Source organism: Cyprinodon tularosa, unplaced genomic scaffold (genome assembly GCF_016077235.1).
Source record: "Cyprinodon tularosa strain WSP-4 unplaced genomic scaffold, ASM1607723v1 ctg33, whole genome shotgun sequence".
Classification (NCBI taxonomy): domain Eukaryota; kingdom Metazoa; phylum Chordata; class Actinopteri; order Cyprinodontiformes; family Cyprinodontidae; genus Cyprinodon; species Cyprinodon tularosa.
Window position 1 is genome coordinate 2,253,846 of NW_024039041.1, and position 20,559 is coordinate 2,274,404.

At 38.2% G+C, this 20,559-nt stretch overlaps 1 protein-coding gene across 11 annotated transcripts in view; it reads left to right on the forward strand.

The window, feature by feature from the left end:
* The window catches only part of atp8a2 (ATPase phospholipid transporting 8A2), a 92,101-nt gene that overhangs the window by 28,270 nt on the left and 43,272 nt on the right, over window positions 1–20,559 (forward strand). For 10 of the 11 annotated variants that reach the window (XR_005281530.1, XM_038293697.1, XM_038293690.1 and 7 more), the window contains 17 exons: window positions 3,095–3,168; window positions 3,454–3,523; window positions 4,144–4,271; window positions 4,575–4,686; window positions 4,974–5,142; window positions 5,230–5,357; window positions 6,445–6,522; window positions 6,606–6,694; window positions 6,919–6,963; window positions 7,122–7,197; window positions 7,284–7,472; window positions 11,269–11,318; window positions 11,405–11,474; window positions 11,556–11,640; window positions 14,595–14,734; window positions 17,055–17,193; window positions 18,302–18,366. Coding sequence is in view for 10 of the 11 variants with exons in the window: in XM_038293697.1 (XP_038149625.1) it covers window positions 3,095–3,168; window positions 3,454–3,523; window positions 4,144–4,271; window positions 4,575–4,686; window positions 4,974–5,142; window positions 5,230–5,357; window positions 6,445–6,522; window positions 6,606–6,694; window positions 6,919–6,963; window positions 7,122–7,197; window positions 7,284–7,472; window positions 11,269–11,318; window positions 11,405–11,474; window positions 11,556–11,640; window positions 14,595–14,734; window positions 17,055–17,193; window positions 18,302–18,366 (1,707 nt within the window). In the remaining variant the exon portion in view is untranslated. The remainder of the gene's footprint in view (window positions 1–3,094; window positions 3,169–3,453; window positions 3,524–4,143; window positions 4,272–4,574; window positions 4,687–4,973; window positions 5,143–5,229; window positions 5,358–6,444; window positions 6,523–6,605; window positions 6,695–6,918; window positions 6,964–7,121; window positions 7,198–7,283; window positions 7,473–11,268; window positions 11,319–11,404; window positions 11,475–11,555; window positions 11,641–14,594; window positions 14,735–17,054; window positions 17,194–18,301; window positions 18,367–20,559) is intronic. The other variant, XM_038293693.1, reaches the window with a different exon arrangement.

A 20,559-nucleotide genomic window follows, 5' to 3' on the forward strand; every position in this document is an offset into this window, starting at 1 on the left:
TCGTTTAAAAAAGGAGCAAAGAGAAGCACTTTGTGCATTTGTGGATGAGAACAATGTCTGTGCCTTTCTTCAGACAGGATTTGGGAAAAGTTTGATTTATCAGCTTACGAAACGTCACGATTCACTGTTACGATTAGCTGAAAGTTTATTAAGCCGGGAATACACTGTGCAACGTTTTATCCGTTGTACTCAGCTAAAGCTCAATATGTACAACTAAATCGCAGAGTTTCTGATGTGAAACAACACGCTGGACACTGAGAGATGGCGCTGGTTGGACTCATCAATCTGTTAGAAGAACTCCCTTGCTTACACATGCGCAGTGTGCGATGTTCTGGTAAATCGGCTCGTAGACACTCGTAGCTCTGCTTCAAAAGCAGGATTTACACACAAACACCTCACGGCGGCTGACTGAATTTAAAACATGTTCGATTTTTTCCTGACCTCATGATTCCTTATCAACATGTCGCAGGACACATGATGAGGCTGAAACTCGGCCCTACTGGAGAATTGGCCCAAAAAGGGCAAAAAATTGCACAGTTATGTCCAGCTTTATGGAAGGCAGGTACTAGCTGGCACGTCACACAATCAGCTCAAAGTATTTTCTAAACGTCCCTCCTTTTCACGGACAGACTGAACAGCAGCCATCCCAGATTGATAACATAGAACTGAACTCAGTTCTACACATATAAATCTGGCTACTGCCAATTTAGGCCATTCGACCCCTGCGATAAAATTAAAAAAGTTTGATTGTTTAGACTCTTTATAGAACCAAGGTTAAAATAGTTTTGAAACGTTTTTTGTTTTTTTTATTTTGGAATTTTGATTTTCAATTCTATTTTAGTTTTAATTAGTTAATTTTAAGTATTTATTTAGTTCTTGTTTTTTTTAAATGCTTTGTTTACTTTTTATTTTATTAGTTATGGTTTTAATCATTTATGTAATTAGACCTGCTTACTGGGGGCAAGACTAAAAAAGAAAAATAATAGTAGAAATAAAATCCTAGATAAGGACAGACTTCTGCAGTAACACAAATGACCTGACTGCCTTACAGCAGAAAAAAAGCTTAAACAGGAACCATAAAGATCATCTCATATTAATGCGTTTTGATAAAGACACAAATAAAAACTTAGCACATTTTTCTCTTACAATTTTATTTGGTTTAATTCATTTTGGAAACTTTTATTACAGTTCAGGTATCAGTTTTTAATTTTTTTGCAAGGTCTGGATTTTATTTTTTTCAGTAAACCAAAATGTTTTTTAACTCTAGTTTTCGTTATTTCATTAATCTTCATTAACAATAATAACCTTGAAAAGAACAACCAAAACAATTGATCAAGTTAACATAGAAAGGGTTCATAATTCACATTATCTCAATTTTTCCAAATCCAGAGCCACCTTTCTAAATGTTAATTTATTTTTTGCGTAAAAAGTTCTACCTAATAAAAAATCATCAATCCGAGGCCTCAGTTTCTGGAGCTAAAGATCTTATAGTTATATACTTGACTGTAGATGAGTGATAATCAAAGATCCTTCTTGATTGCTCCAGCCGTTTTGGGGGATTCAAAGCAAGAGTGTTATGATAGAGTTTCTATCTAGGGGCCTATCTACGGCCTATAAATTATTAATAACTCCAAAAATGTCATAATAAATGTGCCAGAAAGAATTTTGTTGTTGACATATGATTTTCCCCAGAGTGAATAAATCTACTCAACTTTTAAAAGTTATAGGTTATATTTGTATCCATTCCTTTCAGTGTAGGAATGCTCTACAATAATAGGATGTACTTTAAAGATGGTCGCTGGTGAAAGTGGAAGTTGGCATTAGAGATTGACCAATGCGTCGAATGGCTGATTTAAGCGTTTTTTTCTTGCATCGGCTGATTGCTGCATGCCTTCATTAGTGCACTCAGCTGCATGTAGCGCATGCTTTGCCGCTCCCTCTGTTTTCCTTTATTTGCATAAATCAATACTTGTATAACATTTATCACCTTAAGCATGTAATTGCAGGAAGAGAAAGATATATCGGCCGTACGTATCTGTGATAAGTTGGAATTATGGTAAAATAATCAGCATTGGCTTTGTGAAAAATGTTACCAGTTGATCTCTAGTTGCTGTATTTCCCTACAGTAAATGAACAATAGATATTACATTTCTAATTATTATTAGTTATTAGATGTGAGTTGGTGACTGCACTCATTTTCCTAAGATTTGGGCTCCTTATTGGACATGGTCATTAGCTGGGCTCAGCTGTGCACCGCTTCGCTCCATTAGGTTGCATCAAGTCAGAGCTGGGTCCTCGTTACAGTGTGTGGGTGACAGGTGTGTTTGTCAGGATTTAGGCTTCATGTTTCAGAACAAGTGAGGGAATTAATGCAAACTGCCATTCCAGCTCATTTTACCCAATAACTGGTTATTTTTTCATATTGACTAGATAAATGTTTGGAGACTTTTTTGTGAGTAGGTATTTGCTAAATACACACGTTAAGCCGGTGGGAGTAGAGGAATTTCTAAAGGATCTGTGAAAACAAGCATTTTTTGCCTCTTTGTGCTGCTTTAAAAGGAGGTTTGTCCCATGCTTAGTGGTCTGTTTTAGTTTGTCTACAGGCTCTTGTTTCCTAAAGGGATTGCAACAGTTTTTCCCTTTGGAACAACTTAAAAATACATGATAATCAGAGACGGTTTTTTATGTTGCTTTAAAAAAATGACTTGCTTTCAGTTATTTAAATCCGTTTTAGAGTTATAGGTCCATAATGGACGGTTTATTATTGTTGCTTTAAGATTTGCAATGTGCTTTGCTTGACTGAGTTAAAGGAAAAGAGAGAAACTTCTCTTTTTCACCAGTTTTCTCTTCAAACTTCATGTTTCCTTCGTGTGAAACTGCTGCGGTCTAACCTGATCCGCTAAAGCAGTGCACCGCTGTGCTTGCTGTCATGAAGTTACAAGTCTTTTCTCTCTGATGGCTGCATTCTTTCTGGTCACTGATTAACCTGCATCTTTTCTCCTCTCTTTACTCTCCACCCACTCCCCTACCCCCCCACATACGGGCTCTTGTTCCCCTCACTCCTTCTGCTGCTCTGCTGCATCCTGGCCACCAGGTGGCAGTAGGAGACCTAGTGAAGGTGACCAATGGCCAGCATCTTCCAGCTGACATGGTTATATTGTCCTCCAGGTAGACTACATTGTCTGTGTGTGACTCAACATAAACATGTTTTTTTTCTGATACTATTTCTTCATTAATGTCTGATAATTTACCCATCATTTTTACTCTTGACCAAAAATTATTCTGTTTATAATCAGTAGGACGTTAAATTACTGTGAATTGTTTTGCTGACCAAGTTGTTGTTAGATAAGATGTTTTTATATGAAACTTTTTAAATAAATGACCTATATTTCAACTGATTTATAGATTTTTTTTTTTTGCATTCTATTTTTTACCTTTTCCTCCTTCCTGAAGTGAGCCACAGGCCATGTGCTACATCGAGACGTCTAACCTGGATGGAGAAACCAACCTAAAGATCAGACAGGTAAAAAAAAATAAATAAATAAATCTGTTTGGCTGCCCTTGTTAAATTTTGGTTTGTAAAATTGACAGTAAAAAAAAAAATGTTGGAAAGACATTTGCAGGATCAACCATTGATCCCCTAAAGCCCATTTTCTCCCACATTTTTTTTTTTTAGAATAATTCACTGAAGCAGCCAGCTTTTTCTACATATTGATGGGATTGATACACAGTTATGGATAAAGTCTTGAATGATGATAACAAATATTTCCAATTTTGATTGTTTTTCCCAATCATCCATTAATACATCCATTCATTCACTGGTTCCCAAATGTTCTGTGGTGGGCCCCCCTTTGATTTAAAAGAAAGTTTTCTCTTTGTTCAATCCATCCGTTGTTCCTTTCACTTATCATCCTTAGAAACGGACAACTTAAGTCTTACAAAGTTTGGATGTTTTTAAATAAACATTTTTTGGTGTCCTTTGTTTATCATAGGTTAAAATCTTCCAGTATCAAAATAAAGCATCAGAAGTGAAGCAGGAACTTTGCATTATTATCTGTTACTGAAATCTTTTCAGACTTTTGTTCTGTTTTTGTTCGTCATGATGTTCCTTATCTTAGATATCCTTGCTTCCTTTACATCCAGGGTCTTTCCCTGACAGCCGGTTTTCAGACCCTGGAGGATCTGATGGCGCTGTCGGGTCATTTGGAGTGCGAAGGCCCCAACAGACACCTGTACGACTTCACCGGCACCCTGCGCCTGCAGAACCAGAAGTGAGACACTCACAGGTCTTAGCAGCAGTTGTTCTACCAAGAGGGATATGATTTAAATTGTTTCTTATTTACCTGGTCAGGGTAGAATTTAATGTAAAACAATAAATTGTGCTTGAAGATCAGCCAGAAAACGGTAGGTATTCAGATTTACTCATTTGGATTCTTTAAGAAACTGAAATTCAGAGCATCCCGACATCTGGCATAAGAAAATAACAGGCATGCAGTTAAACCAGCCAATGTTAACAATTAAATCTCATAAATTTCCATTAATGTAACAAACTTCTTCAATATGTTTTTCCTTAGTCCAGCTCCTCTGGGTCCAGACCAAGTGTTGCTCCGTGGAGCCCAACTCAGGAACACACAGTGGGTCGTGGGAATCGTTGTCTATACGGGCCACGACTCCAAATTAATGCAGGTAAGTCAAATCTTGGAGCTTTCTAAGAACCAAGAGAAGAAAGGGTTTGAATTTAAAGCAAAGGCTGACATTTACTTAGTTTATTCACAAGATGAAGACTTTTTTTAAAGCCAGAGCTTTGATTATCAATGATCTAAAAAGTTTGTACCAAGGGAGTTGTTTTAGAATTTACTCAATGCTTTTCTTGATTAGTTTTCATGAATGAAAATTTTCCCTAAGCAAAGAGATGTAAAAAGGTGTTATTTGCCTTTTTTCCTTCATACATAATGAAATGATTCTTGGTTCAGAACTCCACCAAGGTGCCGTTGAAACGCTCCAACGTGGAACGGGTGACCAACATGCAGATCCTGGTCCTGTTCGGCATCCTGCTGGTCATGGCGCTCATCAGCTCAGTGGGCGCCGCCATCTGGAATAAGAAGCACACGAATGAAGCCTGCTGGTACCTGTCGCGGGCCGGTGAGAGCAGACGCACACATCACAGATCAGTGGATCTAGTCTGCATAAAGTTAGGGGAACAAATGCAGCTTGTTCTTCTTCTTCTAGGTGACATCTCCCTTAACTTTGCATATAACCTGCTGACGTTCATCATTCTCTACAACAACCTGATCCCCATCAGCCTGCTAGTTACTCTGGAGGTGGTGAAGTTCACACAGGCCCTCTTTATTAACTGGGTATGATTCATCTGGATTTTTATCATCAACTCTGTTAGAATTGGGGCTAACGATATGGCCTAAAAATAAAATCTCAAATTTTATTCACATATTCACATTATTATTTTTTTTTTTTTTACTTTTCCCCATACTATTTAATCCACCCAATTGCCGGCGCTCTGTTTTGCATATTTAGATTAAACCCAGCATTTCACTTGAAAATAACCCCACTTAAACTTTTACAAATATAGACATGTTATACATCCTTAGAGAGCTTAGATCCTCCTAAATTCGAGTTAATTTAATGGACACTATGAGCACCAAAGCACAATTAATAAAGATATAGCAGCGTATTAAATCAGATTTTTTAAAATAAAGCTCAGATTTTCTGCCTTTGAAGCAATCCTGAGGCCATATTATAAATCCAATCTCAGATTGTTTATATTCCTTTTGTCCATAAGGGTCCACAGATAAAAAGTGATCTAGCATATTCGTAATGAAAATGTTCTATGAAGAGAAAGTTGCCATATTAATTCATTTTTTTTACAATCAAAAAAGTCCCATCCTTATTGCTAATGCTTACCGTCTTCCTAACTACCCTAGCTTCCACAAATATTTCCGGTAAATTTTTGGTATATTTGTCATAATCACCTTCAAGCTGTAGGTGCAACGTCTGTCACAGCAAACCCAAACCAGTTAAAAAACAACAGATGGTTTTATCCTTTTTTTTTTAAGGACTAACTTCCCGCTCTCACCGCAAGCCATGATGTCACTTGCCGAACTGCACAGTGGGCATAATACTGCAGCGTTAGACAAAATAATATATATATATATTTTTTATTTCAATCACCCGCAACAAAAACATTTTAATTAATTAATTGAATCGATTGTTTTTTGCTCAGGCCTAGTTATAATCATGTAATACTTTTATTGGGATTTGATGCCATAAAATGCTTCAGTCATTACTGCATAGTTGTGAAGTAGAAGTAAAATTATTGATGTTTTAAATTTTGTTAATTATAAATAAAAATCTCAAGAGTTGCTTTTTTGCAAGGCCCCTATTTAAATTAAGTATACCTGATAGGGAATTGTTGTATCTTCCCCTCAGGATGTTGAGATGTACTACTCAGAGACGGACACGCCGGCCATGGCCCGAACATCCAATCTGAATGAAGAACTGGGTCAGGTCAGCTCCTCACCCCCCCCTCTATAAAACCCCTCTAAACTACAGGTGGCACAATAAGTTACGCTGTCTCTGTCTTTTTCCAGGTGAAATACCTCTTTTCTGACAAAACAGGAACTCTCACCTGTAATGTCATGCATTTTAAGAAGTGCACCATTGCAGGAATCACGTACGGGTCAGTCATCCTTTATTTAAACACCTCTTTTGCATCCGGAGTTTACCTGTAAAACGAGGATCCCGATAAGAGAATATGAGCTCAGAATGCTGATAAACAAACTTCTGCTGTTTCACTGCTCTGCATTATGTAACAGACTAACCTAATTAAGGCTGAGCTGTTTCTGCATTAATCAACTAATTGCATGTTTTCCTTTTTCAATGCAACCTCATTCATAACTGCAGCCACTTCCCCGATCTTGACTGTGATCGCTCAATGGAGGACTTCAGGTGCGTCGCTTCTGAGCTTTCTGCCTTTTTTTTTTGTTTGTTTTGTCTAGCAAATCATTAACTGTATGCGTATGCTTTAAATGGAGCATTAAATGAAGCTTTGTAATGTGTAAATTATTTTATTTCTGTCTAAAATATGTTATTTTGTTCTCTCTCAGCAACTTGCCGTCCAGCAGCAATAGCTCTGCAGAGTTTGATGACCCGAGTCTCATTCAAAACATCGAAAAGAATCATGTAAGATTTTCTCTGGATAAATAAGCTCTAAACTAAACGGTTTCAGTGGAAGGCTTTATTTTTTTTTTTATTTTACGCTTTTCCAGCCGACATCACCTCAGATCTGCGAGTTCCTGACCATGATGGCAGTGTGCCACACTGTTGTACCAGAGAGAGAGGACAACCAGATCATTTACCAGGCCTCCTCTCCGGACGAAGGAGCTCTGGTCAAAGCTGCCAAAGGACTGGGCTTCGTCTTCACAGCCAGGACCCCTCATTCCGTCATCATCGATGCTGTAAGCTGGTTAATAATCTCAGCCACGATTTTGGTTTCAATTTTGAAATTTTTAGTAAGCTACATACCTGAACCTGAACACAACATCCTTTGAAGAATTACAAACCATTTTGCTTTTTTTTTTTTTTTTTTTTATCTGAAAACTTTCCCAAATTAAAAGGGATTTTCACTCTAGTTGGTAATATATATTCGCTCAGTCTTTACTAAAACAGATGTAACTTAAAGACACTCAGAAAAAATAAAGGCCAATTTATGCTTCTGACGCATAGCCTCTGCAACAGTCAAATCTGTCTCTGTGCTCGACCACGCCCCCCACGCAGAGGTTCTGCAACTGTTGTCGTGCACCTGAAAAAAATCCTGACTACGCGGCGGTCGGTCGCAAACGTGCGCAGACCTCAAGTGGAAGTGCGCAGACAGAAAGCAGCTGTGATTGGTCCTTGGTATGCCTTTCCAGCTATCTGTGTGGTCGTCCTTCTCGATTCGGTGCGATCCGTTAAAGTTCCCGCGAGGTCCCTAGAAATTCCAGACCGACGGTCCAGAAGCATATCAGCAAAACTGGTTTTGCGACCAGACCCAAGCAACATTTGATATGTGCGGTTGCAGAAGTATAATCTTCCCTTTAATCAACGTAGGGCTGGGAGATATGGCCGAAAAATATAATCTGCAATTTTTTAATGTTTTTTTTTAATTCGAGTTCCGATTTTTGTTTTCCGATTCCGCCCCCCCTTAATTATTAAGGAAAGCATAACTACTGTGCCGCTTTTATTGGCAGCCATGCTTATTTTGACTGCTAGCTGGACCGAGAACCTTTTCTGACCGTTTTAAAATATGCATTTCAATACACAACCCCATTTCTTCTAATACAACCGCATAAATAAACCCTAATGTTTACAAGCCTCTATTCGTTGCCGTTTCTGCTATCTGGGCTGCAGCTCATCGATATAACTGACCCCCCCGGCTCCCATCCTCCATCCTCCTACTAAACTTGTATTTGGGTAGTAATGCGTTTTGATAAGCGCCAAAAGTCACGTCATCATAGCAGTCAGAGTAAAAAGGGGAGGAAAAATTTGCACTTATAAAAAAAAAAAAAAAAAAGAAGTCGATTTAATTTTCTTTAAATCACCTACTACAAAAATTGTAATTAATTCATTGAATGGATTTTTTGCCCAGGCCTAAATCAACACTATTCCTCGATCACATGCACATCAAAACCTGCTAACTGCAGGGACTTTAGGTATGATGTTATTTGTTTGGATTACCCCAAATTTTCTTTTATAAATTTCTATTATTTGAAAACGTTTCAAAATTTTACACCTTAACTCCACATGGCGAGTTTCTGTTAAATTGTTAGTTTTTCCTCCCTCTAATAGTAATAGCAATATCATTCTTTGGGATTGTTTTTCTCCATTACGCATATCCCTTTATTTATTTTTATATCTATAGAATAATATTTATATAGCTTAAATTAATATTTAAACAATACTTTTATATAATATAGTATAATTATATATTAATTTGGAAAATGCAGGAAGATCGATGCAGAAAAGCAGTTGAAAGATCCCCAACACTCAACAGAACACTATGAAACCAACATATTCAACTGTTTGAATTGCCTAGTCAAATTCCAGACCTAAATACAGTGTTGGGCAAGCTACTTGTCCAGTGTAGTGAGCTAAGCTATCAGTTACTCAACAATAAATTAAGCTTCACTACACAAAAGCTACCACCTAAAGAATTATAGCAAGCTAAGTTACACTAATGTGTTAAAAGTAGCTTAACTACATCAGAAGCTACTTAACGTTGTACCAACCTAATATCAATTCAAAATGAGTCTGATACAATGGTTAAAATATTTATTAAAGATCAGCCAATGACATAACACAGTGTAAAAATTGCTTTATGATCAGCATATTAAAATAAAAAGTGAAGTAATTACTAGGGTTGTCATAATACTAAACTTTTCAACTCGATACCAATACTCGATACTCGATACCATTTTCGATACCACAAGGATAAAAACAAAGACTCCAAAATTCTACAGAAATATTTTCATTAATAAATAAAATACAATAAATAAATACAATAAACAATAAGAACAATATTTTGAGGTTGTTTGCTGTGCACAATATTAAGCAAGCTTGATAAGAAAACTTATAAAATTAAAATTAAGTGTTCCTTCCTTGGCTATGCTTTGCACACATAACAATGACACTAGCCAAACTGGTTAAGAAACAAAGCACTGTAGCACTGTATCAATACTTTTAAAAACGAGTATTGTATCCGGATACAACATTTTGGTATCGATACTTTTTTGAGTCTCGATACTTTTGACAACCCTAGTAATTACTAATAGACAAACTAGTAAACAATCTGCTGTTATTAGAACCAAATGAAAGGTACTGTGTAGTGTTTTACACATGGAGACATGGCTATGAGTTTGCATTCAATGGACATCTCTAGGGAAAACAAAACCCTACAAAAGGCATCTTATTTCTTTAGGGTCTCCCTTAGAGAAAACTTCTTCAGACCTCAATTAAACAGTCGATTCAAGTAACAAATGAAACTGTTTACAAAAAAGGTGAAAAATTAAAGAAGGTAATTAAGTGATACATATATTTATGTCTCACCATATACTTTAATTTCTACCTACATATTTATTCATTGTATTTTTGGGGGCAATTAATTGAATGCTTATTTATTTATTTATTGAACATTTATTTTTTTATGTATTTATTTTATATATACGGTAGAGCTGTTCCTCCATAAATAAAATATCTTATCTGTGCAAAGCCTAAAAACAGATTTATGTAAACAACCTGTCAGGTAAACTAAACTTATAGTGCTCACACTCCAAACATGCGCTCTCTCTCAATTCTTTTCTCTTCTCTCTCAAATCTTTGTTTCTTCTCTCAGATTTAATGCTTCTTGCACAGATATTCTCCTCTCGCTTGCCTCCTTCTCTCCGCGCACAAACCGCGCTCTGTTCGAGTCTCAGATACGCTCGCAAACCCGTAGGCTCTGCTTGCGGATTTTTTTTGCTCTCTCGGACTGCAGTTGGATCGTCGCCTAGCAACTATTCCAGCCAATAGAACGACAGCCTGGGAAAGGGTGCGCTTGTTTAACCCTACGGAGTGTGCCTGTGCTACTACGCCACTTATAAGAGCATCAGCTGAAACTGCTATTTACAGTAGTTTTGTGGCTGATTGTTGTTTCAAAATAGAAAACCTGGTTTCATTTCTTAGTTATGCCCTGGATTTTGTAGCGTTTGTGGACGCTACGTCGCTACTTGATCAAAACAATAACGTCGCTACAGGAAAGTTACTTGATAAATAAAGCAGCGACGCTACGGTCAAGCTACTGGAAAATGTAGTTAAACTAATAGCTTCGCTACATGTTGCGGCGCTACTGCCCATCACTGCCTAAATATAATACAAAGTCTGCAGAAAGAAGTTAATGGTGACGTTTCCGGATGCTCTACTTCCAGTCTGACTGTTGCAAAGGAAAATTGGAAAAATAGTCAGTTTGTAAATGTTAAAAACTGGAGAGGATATATTTGAAAGTATGAACTGAGAAAGTGAATGAAAAGTAGCTTCACACTCTGCAGATATTCATTTGTTACCAAGGTTCAAATTATATTTAACAATTGTACGCTACCATTGTCTAATGTGAGTTTATTCAGCTTTTAAATTTCTCTAAATCATCCCAAGTGTGGAAAGTTTAATCAAATATATGTGAAACTTTGATATCTTTTGAAAGGGGGAGGAGTAGAAGCTAAAAAAAAAATGTCTGTGTTTCAGAGAGGAAATGAGATGACCTTTGAGCTGCTGAACGTTCTGGAGTTCTCCAGGTAATCCTTCCCTAAAACATCCCAGTAAACAAATAAATGTGCCTATAATGGACATTCCATTGAAACCATGTTCGCTTATTCTACAGTAATCGCAAGCGCATGTCTGTGGTGGTGAGAACGCCCACTGGGAAGCTGCGGCTTTACTGCAAAGGAGCGGTATGTTCATCCAGTTGTTGCTATCATGCTGAAATGTATCAGTAATCTTGAATTTAAGGTCAATTTTCTTCTTTTTTTCAGGATAATGTCATCTTCGAACGGCTAACGGAAGCGTCTCAGTACAAAGATCTCACCATCGCTCATTTGGAGCAGTTTGCAACTGAAGGTATCAGTGATTCCTCTGGTTGTAATTGATGTAGATGCAAAAAAAGTGGGAGATTTATTCAAAAGCATCTACTTTGTTTATATTGACACACAATGGAGAAAAAAAAACAACAACTTTAGTATCATAAAAAAAACTGAGCAACTCAGAAATGTTCAATGTTGGCAGGAATCCGATGGATGGTGTTAACCAAGCACCGCATTACAGAGGCCTTAATACATTACCTATTTATTTTATGTGGGAGCCATGGCTTTGTCAAGTTGAGCTTTTTAAAAACACTCATTATGTGGGGGTTGCTCCATTCTAGTTCTTAATGTCAGCTGTCCTGCACCCTTTAGATCTGTTTCTGCTTCAACACACCAGAGTCACATAATCAGGTCATTAGCAGGACTTTGGAGAACTTGACTAATTGGTATTATTCTTATATGCATAAATGTTCTTTATCGTCTCTAAATTATATATTTTTTGACGATTTAGCCAGCATATGTCTGACATCCAAGCATCTTCTAAAATGCTGCCATATGCTTAACATTCTATGTATTTTTCAATAATGGACGTATACATAGAGTATTCATAATGAGTCCAGAACTTATGTCAAACGACAGCCATATTTATGCATACTGCTCGGAAGAGTAATGCCCATTTAATGTCACAAGCCAGTGTCCTGAGGGGGGGCAGCAATGCGCCCGGAGGGGCTCGGCCTGCATAAAAAGATGTCTTTGATCGCGGTATTAACCTAGCTGCCTTTTAGAGCCCGGCAAAATAAAATTGGAGAATTGGAGGGAAAAAATGCGTTTGAGATAGAGATGTCCCGATCCAGGTTTTTGCACTTCCGATCCGATACCGATATTGTTTTTGGACTTCCGATCCGATACCGATACTGGCCGATACCAGCCTATCCAAGCATGTATTTAAGTTTAAGTTAAAGTATTTAGCCTTAGTTGTAAGACTCATGTTGAAAAGGGTTTTAGTACTCTTGATAACATCTAGCCAGCTGAATTAGGTGAGATTGAATAAAACACAATGATTGGTAACAACAAACTTACCTGTTTATTAAGAGATAAACACAAACTGGACAAAATTATGAATAGCAATCTAATATTGCACAGTGAACAGTAAAACCGTAAACAGTTAAAGGTGCTATATTACTGTAAGTTTTAATAAAAATGCAAAACAGACAAGAGTGGAAAATAGTCTATTAACTTAGAATCAGGACTCTACTCTTGAAAAAAGACACTGCTTAAAAAAATCAGTGCAAATAATAGTTACACAAAAATGCCTTATACTCCCCAATCTCCTCCACACCTAGTCTCCATCTACACATCGTGCAGGATAAAATAATCCCACACGGCTGACATTTTCCCCGATATCTTCCAATTCACCTGTTTTAATGGTTAGGCCGGGAGACAGACCCAAAAAGACCTGTGGGTGTGTTGAAGGTGTTCTGGAAAATACGGACGGATTCGGGGAACACTGGCGCAAAATAGTGGAATGGATTGTTTCAATCGGCGAAACTGGAAAATACGGACCGTATTTTTTTTTTAAACTGGATCGGCAGTCTGGATCGGCATTTTTACATGCTTTGCCGATATGCATTTTTTTTGCCAATATCGGCGTCCGATCTGATACGTGGATCGGATCGGGACAAGCCTAGTTGGAGATAAGTTCTTGATATAACTTGTCAAAGCTTAGCCAAGTTTCTCCTCCGGTTCTTTATTTGTATGCTAATTGGAACTAGAGATGGACCGATCTCTTTTTTTCACGGTCCAATCCAACTCCTAAACTGGGCTCGCCGTATTTGCCAATGTTTGATGTTGAATGAATTGACTGTAGACCTTGTTATGTGAGTAAAGGAGTCGTGCTTGACATAAACAGATTAACACAGATATAAATCATCACTAGCTGCTGTGTGTGCTCTTGGAGATGACACAATCATGAAATTAAAGACACTAGAGGAACTTGTAACTGTAGTGCATTTAGGGATGTGCATTTCTGGCTAAAGTACTATTTGATAATTGTGGGGTCATGATGATTAATATTCCAATATTTTATCACCGCAGCAACACACACCCACTACCATGGAAAGAAACACATGAAGAAATTCTATCTTTTTATTTTGCACATTTTGCACTGATCACGATTTACCAGATATTCTACCCAAATTGGAATGATCAAATATATGCAGATGATACAGTAATGTCCAGGAATCTTTTGCTTCATCTCTAATTGAAGTAAATAATTGACTTTCCTTCTTTGTCTTTTAAAGAAACATTTAAAAAAATATTCTTGTTACACAAGATTTAGAATGAAGGTTGTGGTGAATAGAGGGTTGAGCCAAAAGGAAAAGCTCTCCATTTACCAGTTGATCTACTTTCCTACCCTCATCTAAGAATACAAGCAGCGGAAATGAGTTTTCTCTGCAGTGTTTCTGGACTCTCCCTTAGAGATAGGTTGAGGAGCTCAGTCATCTGGGGAGGACTCAGAGTAGAGCCACTGCTCCTCAATGTCGAGAGTGAGGTGGCTCAGGCATCTGGTTAGGATGCCTGCTGGACGCCTCCCTGGTGAGGTGTTCCAGGCACGTCCCACCAGGAGGAGACCCAGGACACGCTGGAGGGACTATGTTTCTCGGCTGACCTGGGAACGCCTTGGAATTCCCCCAGAAGCGCTGGGGGGAGGGATGTCTGGGCCTCCCTACTGAAGCTGCTACCCTAGCAACCCAGCATCAGATAAACTTGTTGGAAGGATGGATGGATGGATGGTCAGATCAGGAATAAAGCTATTATAAAGAGTTAATAAAATGTTGACAGTTTAAAGCTTCCCCTCAATCTCATGAAGTTGCATTAAAAAACAGTTTTTCCTGTGTTTTTGTTCTTTCCGATGCTGTTGTATCAGAGAAGACCTGTAATTGCCTTATAGGTTTACTGCATGATAAACCCTTCCCTATCTTTCACCCTCAGGTCTAAGGACGCTCTGTTTTGCATACGTGGACCTGGAAGAAGGCGTATATCAGGAGTGGTTGAAAGAATACAACCGCGTCAGCACCGAACTCAAAGACCGCGCTCAGAAACTGGAGGAATGCTATGAACTACTGGAAAAGGTATTAACACATTTTCATCTGTGGCTAATGAGCGTTGATGATCTTCAAGTCGAATTGCTTAAAGCTGAGCTTCTGCAAGACTTCATAAAATTGCTTTGTAAAGTTTTTTTTTTTTTTTTTTTTTTGATTAATTGAATAAATTTTGTCATAACTTTTTAGGGATTTTTTTGATTTGTTTACACTGATTTGTTTTTTTTCTGTATGAGTATATGTTCCCACTAATGACGCCATTTAAAAGGATTTTTTGCCATTAAACTTTTCCCCATTTTGTCACATTACAGCAGAAAACTTAAATTTTAGATTCACAAAGAAAGGCATTATGCATGCTATGACAATGAAAAAAATTGTCCCAGGGTCATCCTGTGTTTAGCTCCATTAATGTAAACATTAGCGCTAACAACTTTAGCTCTACATGCTGAAGAGAAGAATGCCCATAGCATGATGCTGCCATCACCGTGTGTTCCTGAAGAGATCATGTGTCCGGAATGATTTTATAGTTGGTCTTCTGTTTTACAAGTAGATAAAAAAGAGAAGCAAAAACAATAAAAACCCCAATTTGGTTCTTTTTTGACTAGGGCAACTTTTTCCACGTTTATTTGTCTATATGTTTTAAAATAAGATGAGATAGCCTTTATTTTACCACACAGTGGAGAAATTCCCTTGTCACGTCGGCTCAATAGTCAAAAGGAGGAAAGGGTGCATAGTATGTCCACATATATACAGTGGATCGAGAAAAAAAAAAGCAATAAGGCAACTTATACACATATGGATTTGAAGTTGTACTTTAAATTGGTCCCAGGTAAGGAACAACAGTGAGGTAGTGAGATTACTATAACAGCTGAAGTCTCTTGTTTCAAATGTTATTGCCCAGGGTATTAAATAGTGATTTTACATTAGTTGACCAAGTTATTGCAGTTATGGAGCCGCATTGTATAATCTGGTGGCAGCAGGGATGAATGACCTGCGGTAGTGCTTCTTTTTACAAACGGAATATAAGAGTCTTTCACTAAAGGAGCTGCTCAGCTCCTCTACAGTCTGGTGCAGGGGGTGAAATGTGTTGTCCATGATGGATGTAAACTTGGACAGCACCCTCCTCTCAGCTACTTCCTCCAACGAATCCAGAGGGCAGCCCAGGACAGAAATGGCCTTTTTCACCAGCTTATTCAGTTTCTTTCTGTCCCGCTCTGCGCTGCCAGGGGCCCAGCAGACCACAGCATAAAGGAGGGCTGAAGCCACCACAGAGTCATAGAAGGTTTTAAGCAGGGGTCTGCTCATTCCAAAGGACCTCAGCTTCCTCAGGAGGTGGAGGCGGCTCTTCGCGTTCTTGTACAGGATTCCTGTCCAGTTTATTATTGTCATGAACACCCAGGTTTTTGGATTGTCATGGGGGAGTGAGGTGGTTATGTTTGTTATGAGGTTGTTTTGTAGGCATAACGATTAGAAAATTGTTCTAAAATATTTTAAAGGGAGGCGTTATAATGTTAAAAAAATGCTCTAGTGATGAAGAGTTGTGTTTACATCTGCAAAACACTTAATTTTGAATTTTATGATTTTTTAGAATAAAAAAACAATATGAAGAAAATCTGAACAAAAGTTTTGGATTGCAGATAAATATGAGACAGAATCCTTTACAAACCATTGAGCTTTTTTACCAGCAGATGGCAGAGAGGATCCACTGATTCTTTATACCGTCAATGCTTTACACTGATTTGTTTTTGATGTTTCTTTTTGACCATATGCGGATTATTCTTGTACAGTGTAGCATTGTAATTCAAGTTTGTCTCATCTGATCCCTCATCTGGTTAAAAACCAAACGGAAGATTCAGGAGAGAGCTGAACTAATGGGTGTGAAAGCCAACTGATTTGTCAGCGAGAGCTGAGGTGAGAAAAGTATGTGAGGAGAGAGAGAGAGAAAAAAGAGGAAGCAGGAGGAGGAGGAAACTTCTGACCACAAGGGCAATTACCTGCACTGGCGTGCCAAAAGCCTCATAAAACCCGAGTCAACAACAGGGTCGTGTTAAGTTGTGTGTCTGTGGGGGTGTCTAATGAGGACACACAACCATTTAGGCATTGAACAAATTAAAGCACGCATGGGAACGGATAATGACTGACTCCTTGGCTCGATGTTTTCTCAACTTAAATGTAAACTGTCTGGTATCCTTGTCCTCAAATTAAACTTATGTGATGTCACAATCGTTCACATATACAGGAAGCTGAAATCAAAGTCTAAATATGATTTATTTTAACCTTATTAACTCTTTTATGCCATTATAGATTTGTTTTCCTAGAATTACCTCTGGCTCTTTGTGTTTGCCAATAGAACTTAATGCTGCTTGGAGCCACAGCCATAGAGGACCGTCTGCAGGCCGGCGTCCCAGACACAATCGCCACGTTGATGAGGGCCGGCATCAAGATCTGGGTACTTACTGGAGACAAGCAAGAGACCGCCATTAATATAGGTGAGAGGAAAATGACCAAATAAAAGCACTGATGCAATTATAGAGTGTTGTGTTTAAATAAAATAAAAATTATACTCACCATTTTTTTTTCCATATACATTTTTTAGATGTTTTAGACTCTTTTGCAGATTTCCTGCTTGTTCACTCTTTGTTTCTGACATTTAATTTAAGGGAGCTTGCTGAAAAATTAACAAGTACAGGACAGAAAACAAACAATTGATCATGCCTCAGATCTTGGAATGTTTTGCTTGTTTTGTGGTCAGATTCTGTTCAGAAAAAAAGAACAAACGTTTGTCTAAAAATGGCCAATTAGTAGTGACCTGGAAAAGAACCTAAAGTCCCCTTTAAAGAAAACCTGAATCAATATTGTTTTAAACTGGTTGGTAATATTCTAAGAAGTTTTAGGGGGCTTAAAAACTCCAAAAACTACAGAATTTTGATCCTGTGATGCATTTTTAATATGGGGAGTATTTATTTATTTATTTATTTATTTATTTATTCGACTAAAAAACAAGTGTTCAGTGTGAGTAGGATCATTAATGTCACTTTAAAATATCGTGCTTAAAATGGATTACATGCAAATATATACTGCTTCTCTGCAAAGGGTATTTCTGTGACTTTGGTATAGAGTATGACTGCCGTGCAAATCATTTTTATTCCTTTTTGCATCCCTTCGGGTGGTTTAACTTAATCTAGACTCAAAGATTGTATTGTACAGTGGGGTGAACATAATTCTGAATTTGAAAAAAATATGTACCAGCACACAACGGTAGTTTTCTCTGCCTGCAGGTTTTATTTCATGTTTTTTTTTTTTACTCTGAACTAGTTGTTTTCTGTTCAGAAAAGGTTTGATTCATGAATTTCCAACCATCTGATCAGGAGCAACAGATAATTGAACTTATCCTCAATTTAAGTCGCTACTGATTTTTCTGCATCTGGACATAAAGTTTCAAATCCTCTTCGAATTCAGGAGGGTGTACCTTCTCTTTACCTTCACATTGTTTGATCAGAGGTTGAGTTGATATGAGTGGCGCTCTGTTTTGTATCTTAGTAAACCCAATCCCTCTCCCATCCTCCACTCTCTCCCCTCTGCTGTATTGTCTCTCAGGTTACTCCTGTCGCCTGGTGACACACGGCATGTCCCTCATCATTGTCAACGAGGACTCTCTCGATGTGAGTAAACCCTCCTCCTCTTCTTCTTCCTGGCGGCCTCCTGCGCTTGCATCACTTTGTTTATCACTGGGGGACTTTGGTGTGTTCCCATGGGAGGAAGTTATGTGGTGGGGTGTTTCTTAACCAGGTTACTGTGAGAACTGGGGTGTGGTCTGCGGTCAAATTGGTGGGTGGGACTCTTTGTGTGTTTGCAGGTGGAGGTAATTAAAGTCTCTGATGTCTCCTTTGAGAAATGGAGATGAGCTCTTTATTATCACAAGAAAAAACACAATTATTCTCTGATCTAATTGAATTCCAGCAATATGTCTGCATCTTTTTTGGGTTTGATATTTAGTTAGTTATTATCAGTTATCCTTCTTGTATTTTTAAAGGTATAGTGGTGGATTTTTGCGAATTTTTGACAAGACCATCTTTTAAAAAAAAATTGCTCATGCACAACCCTGTACCCACTCCCAAGAGGGAGTGGGTACAGTGAGCGTGCACGAGCCCATTTCTCCTTGTGCAGGCTGTTTAAAAGTTGCTGTTTGCTGATACAAGCTAACTTTCCAAAAGAACATTTGCAATTTTTCCACTATGTCCAACTCACTACAGGTAAGTGAAAATGGGGACGAGCACATAGGACGTTCCTTTTCTCTCAGCTCTCTTTCCACCACCACAAACTGCCGTCTGCATTATAGCAGGAGCCGCACTGATCCATCTATCAATCTCCTGCCTCCTTCTCCCCTCACTCCTGAACAGGACCCCAACATACTTGAGCTCCTCCACTTGAGGCAGGAACCCAAAGGGTACAAGCCACCCTTTCCTGGGTGAGAACTATGGCCTTAGACGTGGAGAAGCTCATCTTCATAGAGGCCACTCTGCAAACTGCATGCTGTAGGTCTTGGCAGAATGGAGCCAGAAGAATCACATCATTTGCAAAAAGCCAGGAGCTCTAGGCTGCGCCTAGAAATCCTGTCTATAAAGGATATAAACCGGACCGGTGACAGAGGGCAGCATGCACTAGGAACAGATCCGACTTAGCGTCAGCAATGCAGACCAGATTCCTGCTCTGCTTGTATAGAGACCGGATGGTCTCTAGTAAAGGGTGCATGCTGACTTCATACTTTTGTAAATTTCCACTTGTGGACATTCATATGTCCTAGGTTAAAAAAAAAGGGTTTTTAGCCCCTCTTTTTCTGCACTAATGCATTAGTATGTGCATGGGTATCGGTTTGTGGGCCCAAAGTGTGTCTTAAAGCGAAAAATTAAGATGAGGTCTACGCTTAATTTGTAATTTTCCTTGCTTCTGCGCCTCAGTTGGTGGGCATCCTGATCTGTGAGCTTGTAGAGTAATTGCATTACCTGGGAGCATGGTCAGCATGATCCCTTTATATGATTAACAGGGGAGCTCATTTGAGCACCACGCAATTAATTTGGTCATGATTACTCGTCTAACTGCAAACTGGTGCTATCATTTCTTTTATTCCTGCATTCGGACAGATTAATGGACTATTTGTGAAATTTGACACTTAATGAAAGCAATGCCCTGAGGTTCCCAGGGTTAAAGGAATGCAAAGACACCGAAAGGCTGAGTAAACTGAGTTGGCCACTATGAAAATGTTAGCTTTTCAGTAAATATAGTTAATAAAACCTTTTAGTTTCGGCTAAACTGACGTCCCCTAACTCAGCTTTTGCTCTGATCTGATCAATCATAATTATATATATATATATATATATATATATATATTTTTTTTTTTTTTTTTTTTTAGTTCTAATATAGTAACAGTTTGATTATTGCTGTATGGTTAATAGCTAATGTGAAGGAGCTTGGGTAAGATGGTGAATAAATATTGTTCCTGTTTATTATTGACATGTTCAGCAGGGATTATAAACCTGATTGCTCAGGAATAAAGTTATATTTATGTTTTGCAGGTATAACAAAGAAACTGTTTTCATACAGAGGAAGAATCATCTTGAATGGTTGAGTGGCGGCATATGAAGCAGGATAAATGGCACGGTCTGCGGCGTAAACACAGAGAATTGAGTTCATTACATTTCATCGAACTGTGAAGACGAGGACGTTTCTTTATTTCTTCCATGTAGTTTATCCAAAGCAGCTGCAAACGTGACAAACAGTTGGATCAGATTCAAGAAACCTCAACAATAAGGCTAGGAGTGGACAGTGAGTTGATCTAATTCCATTTGATTCAAGAA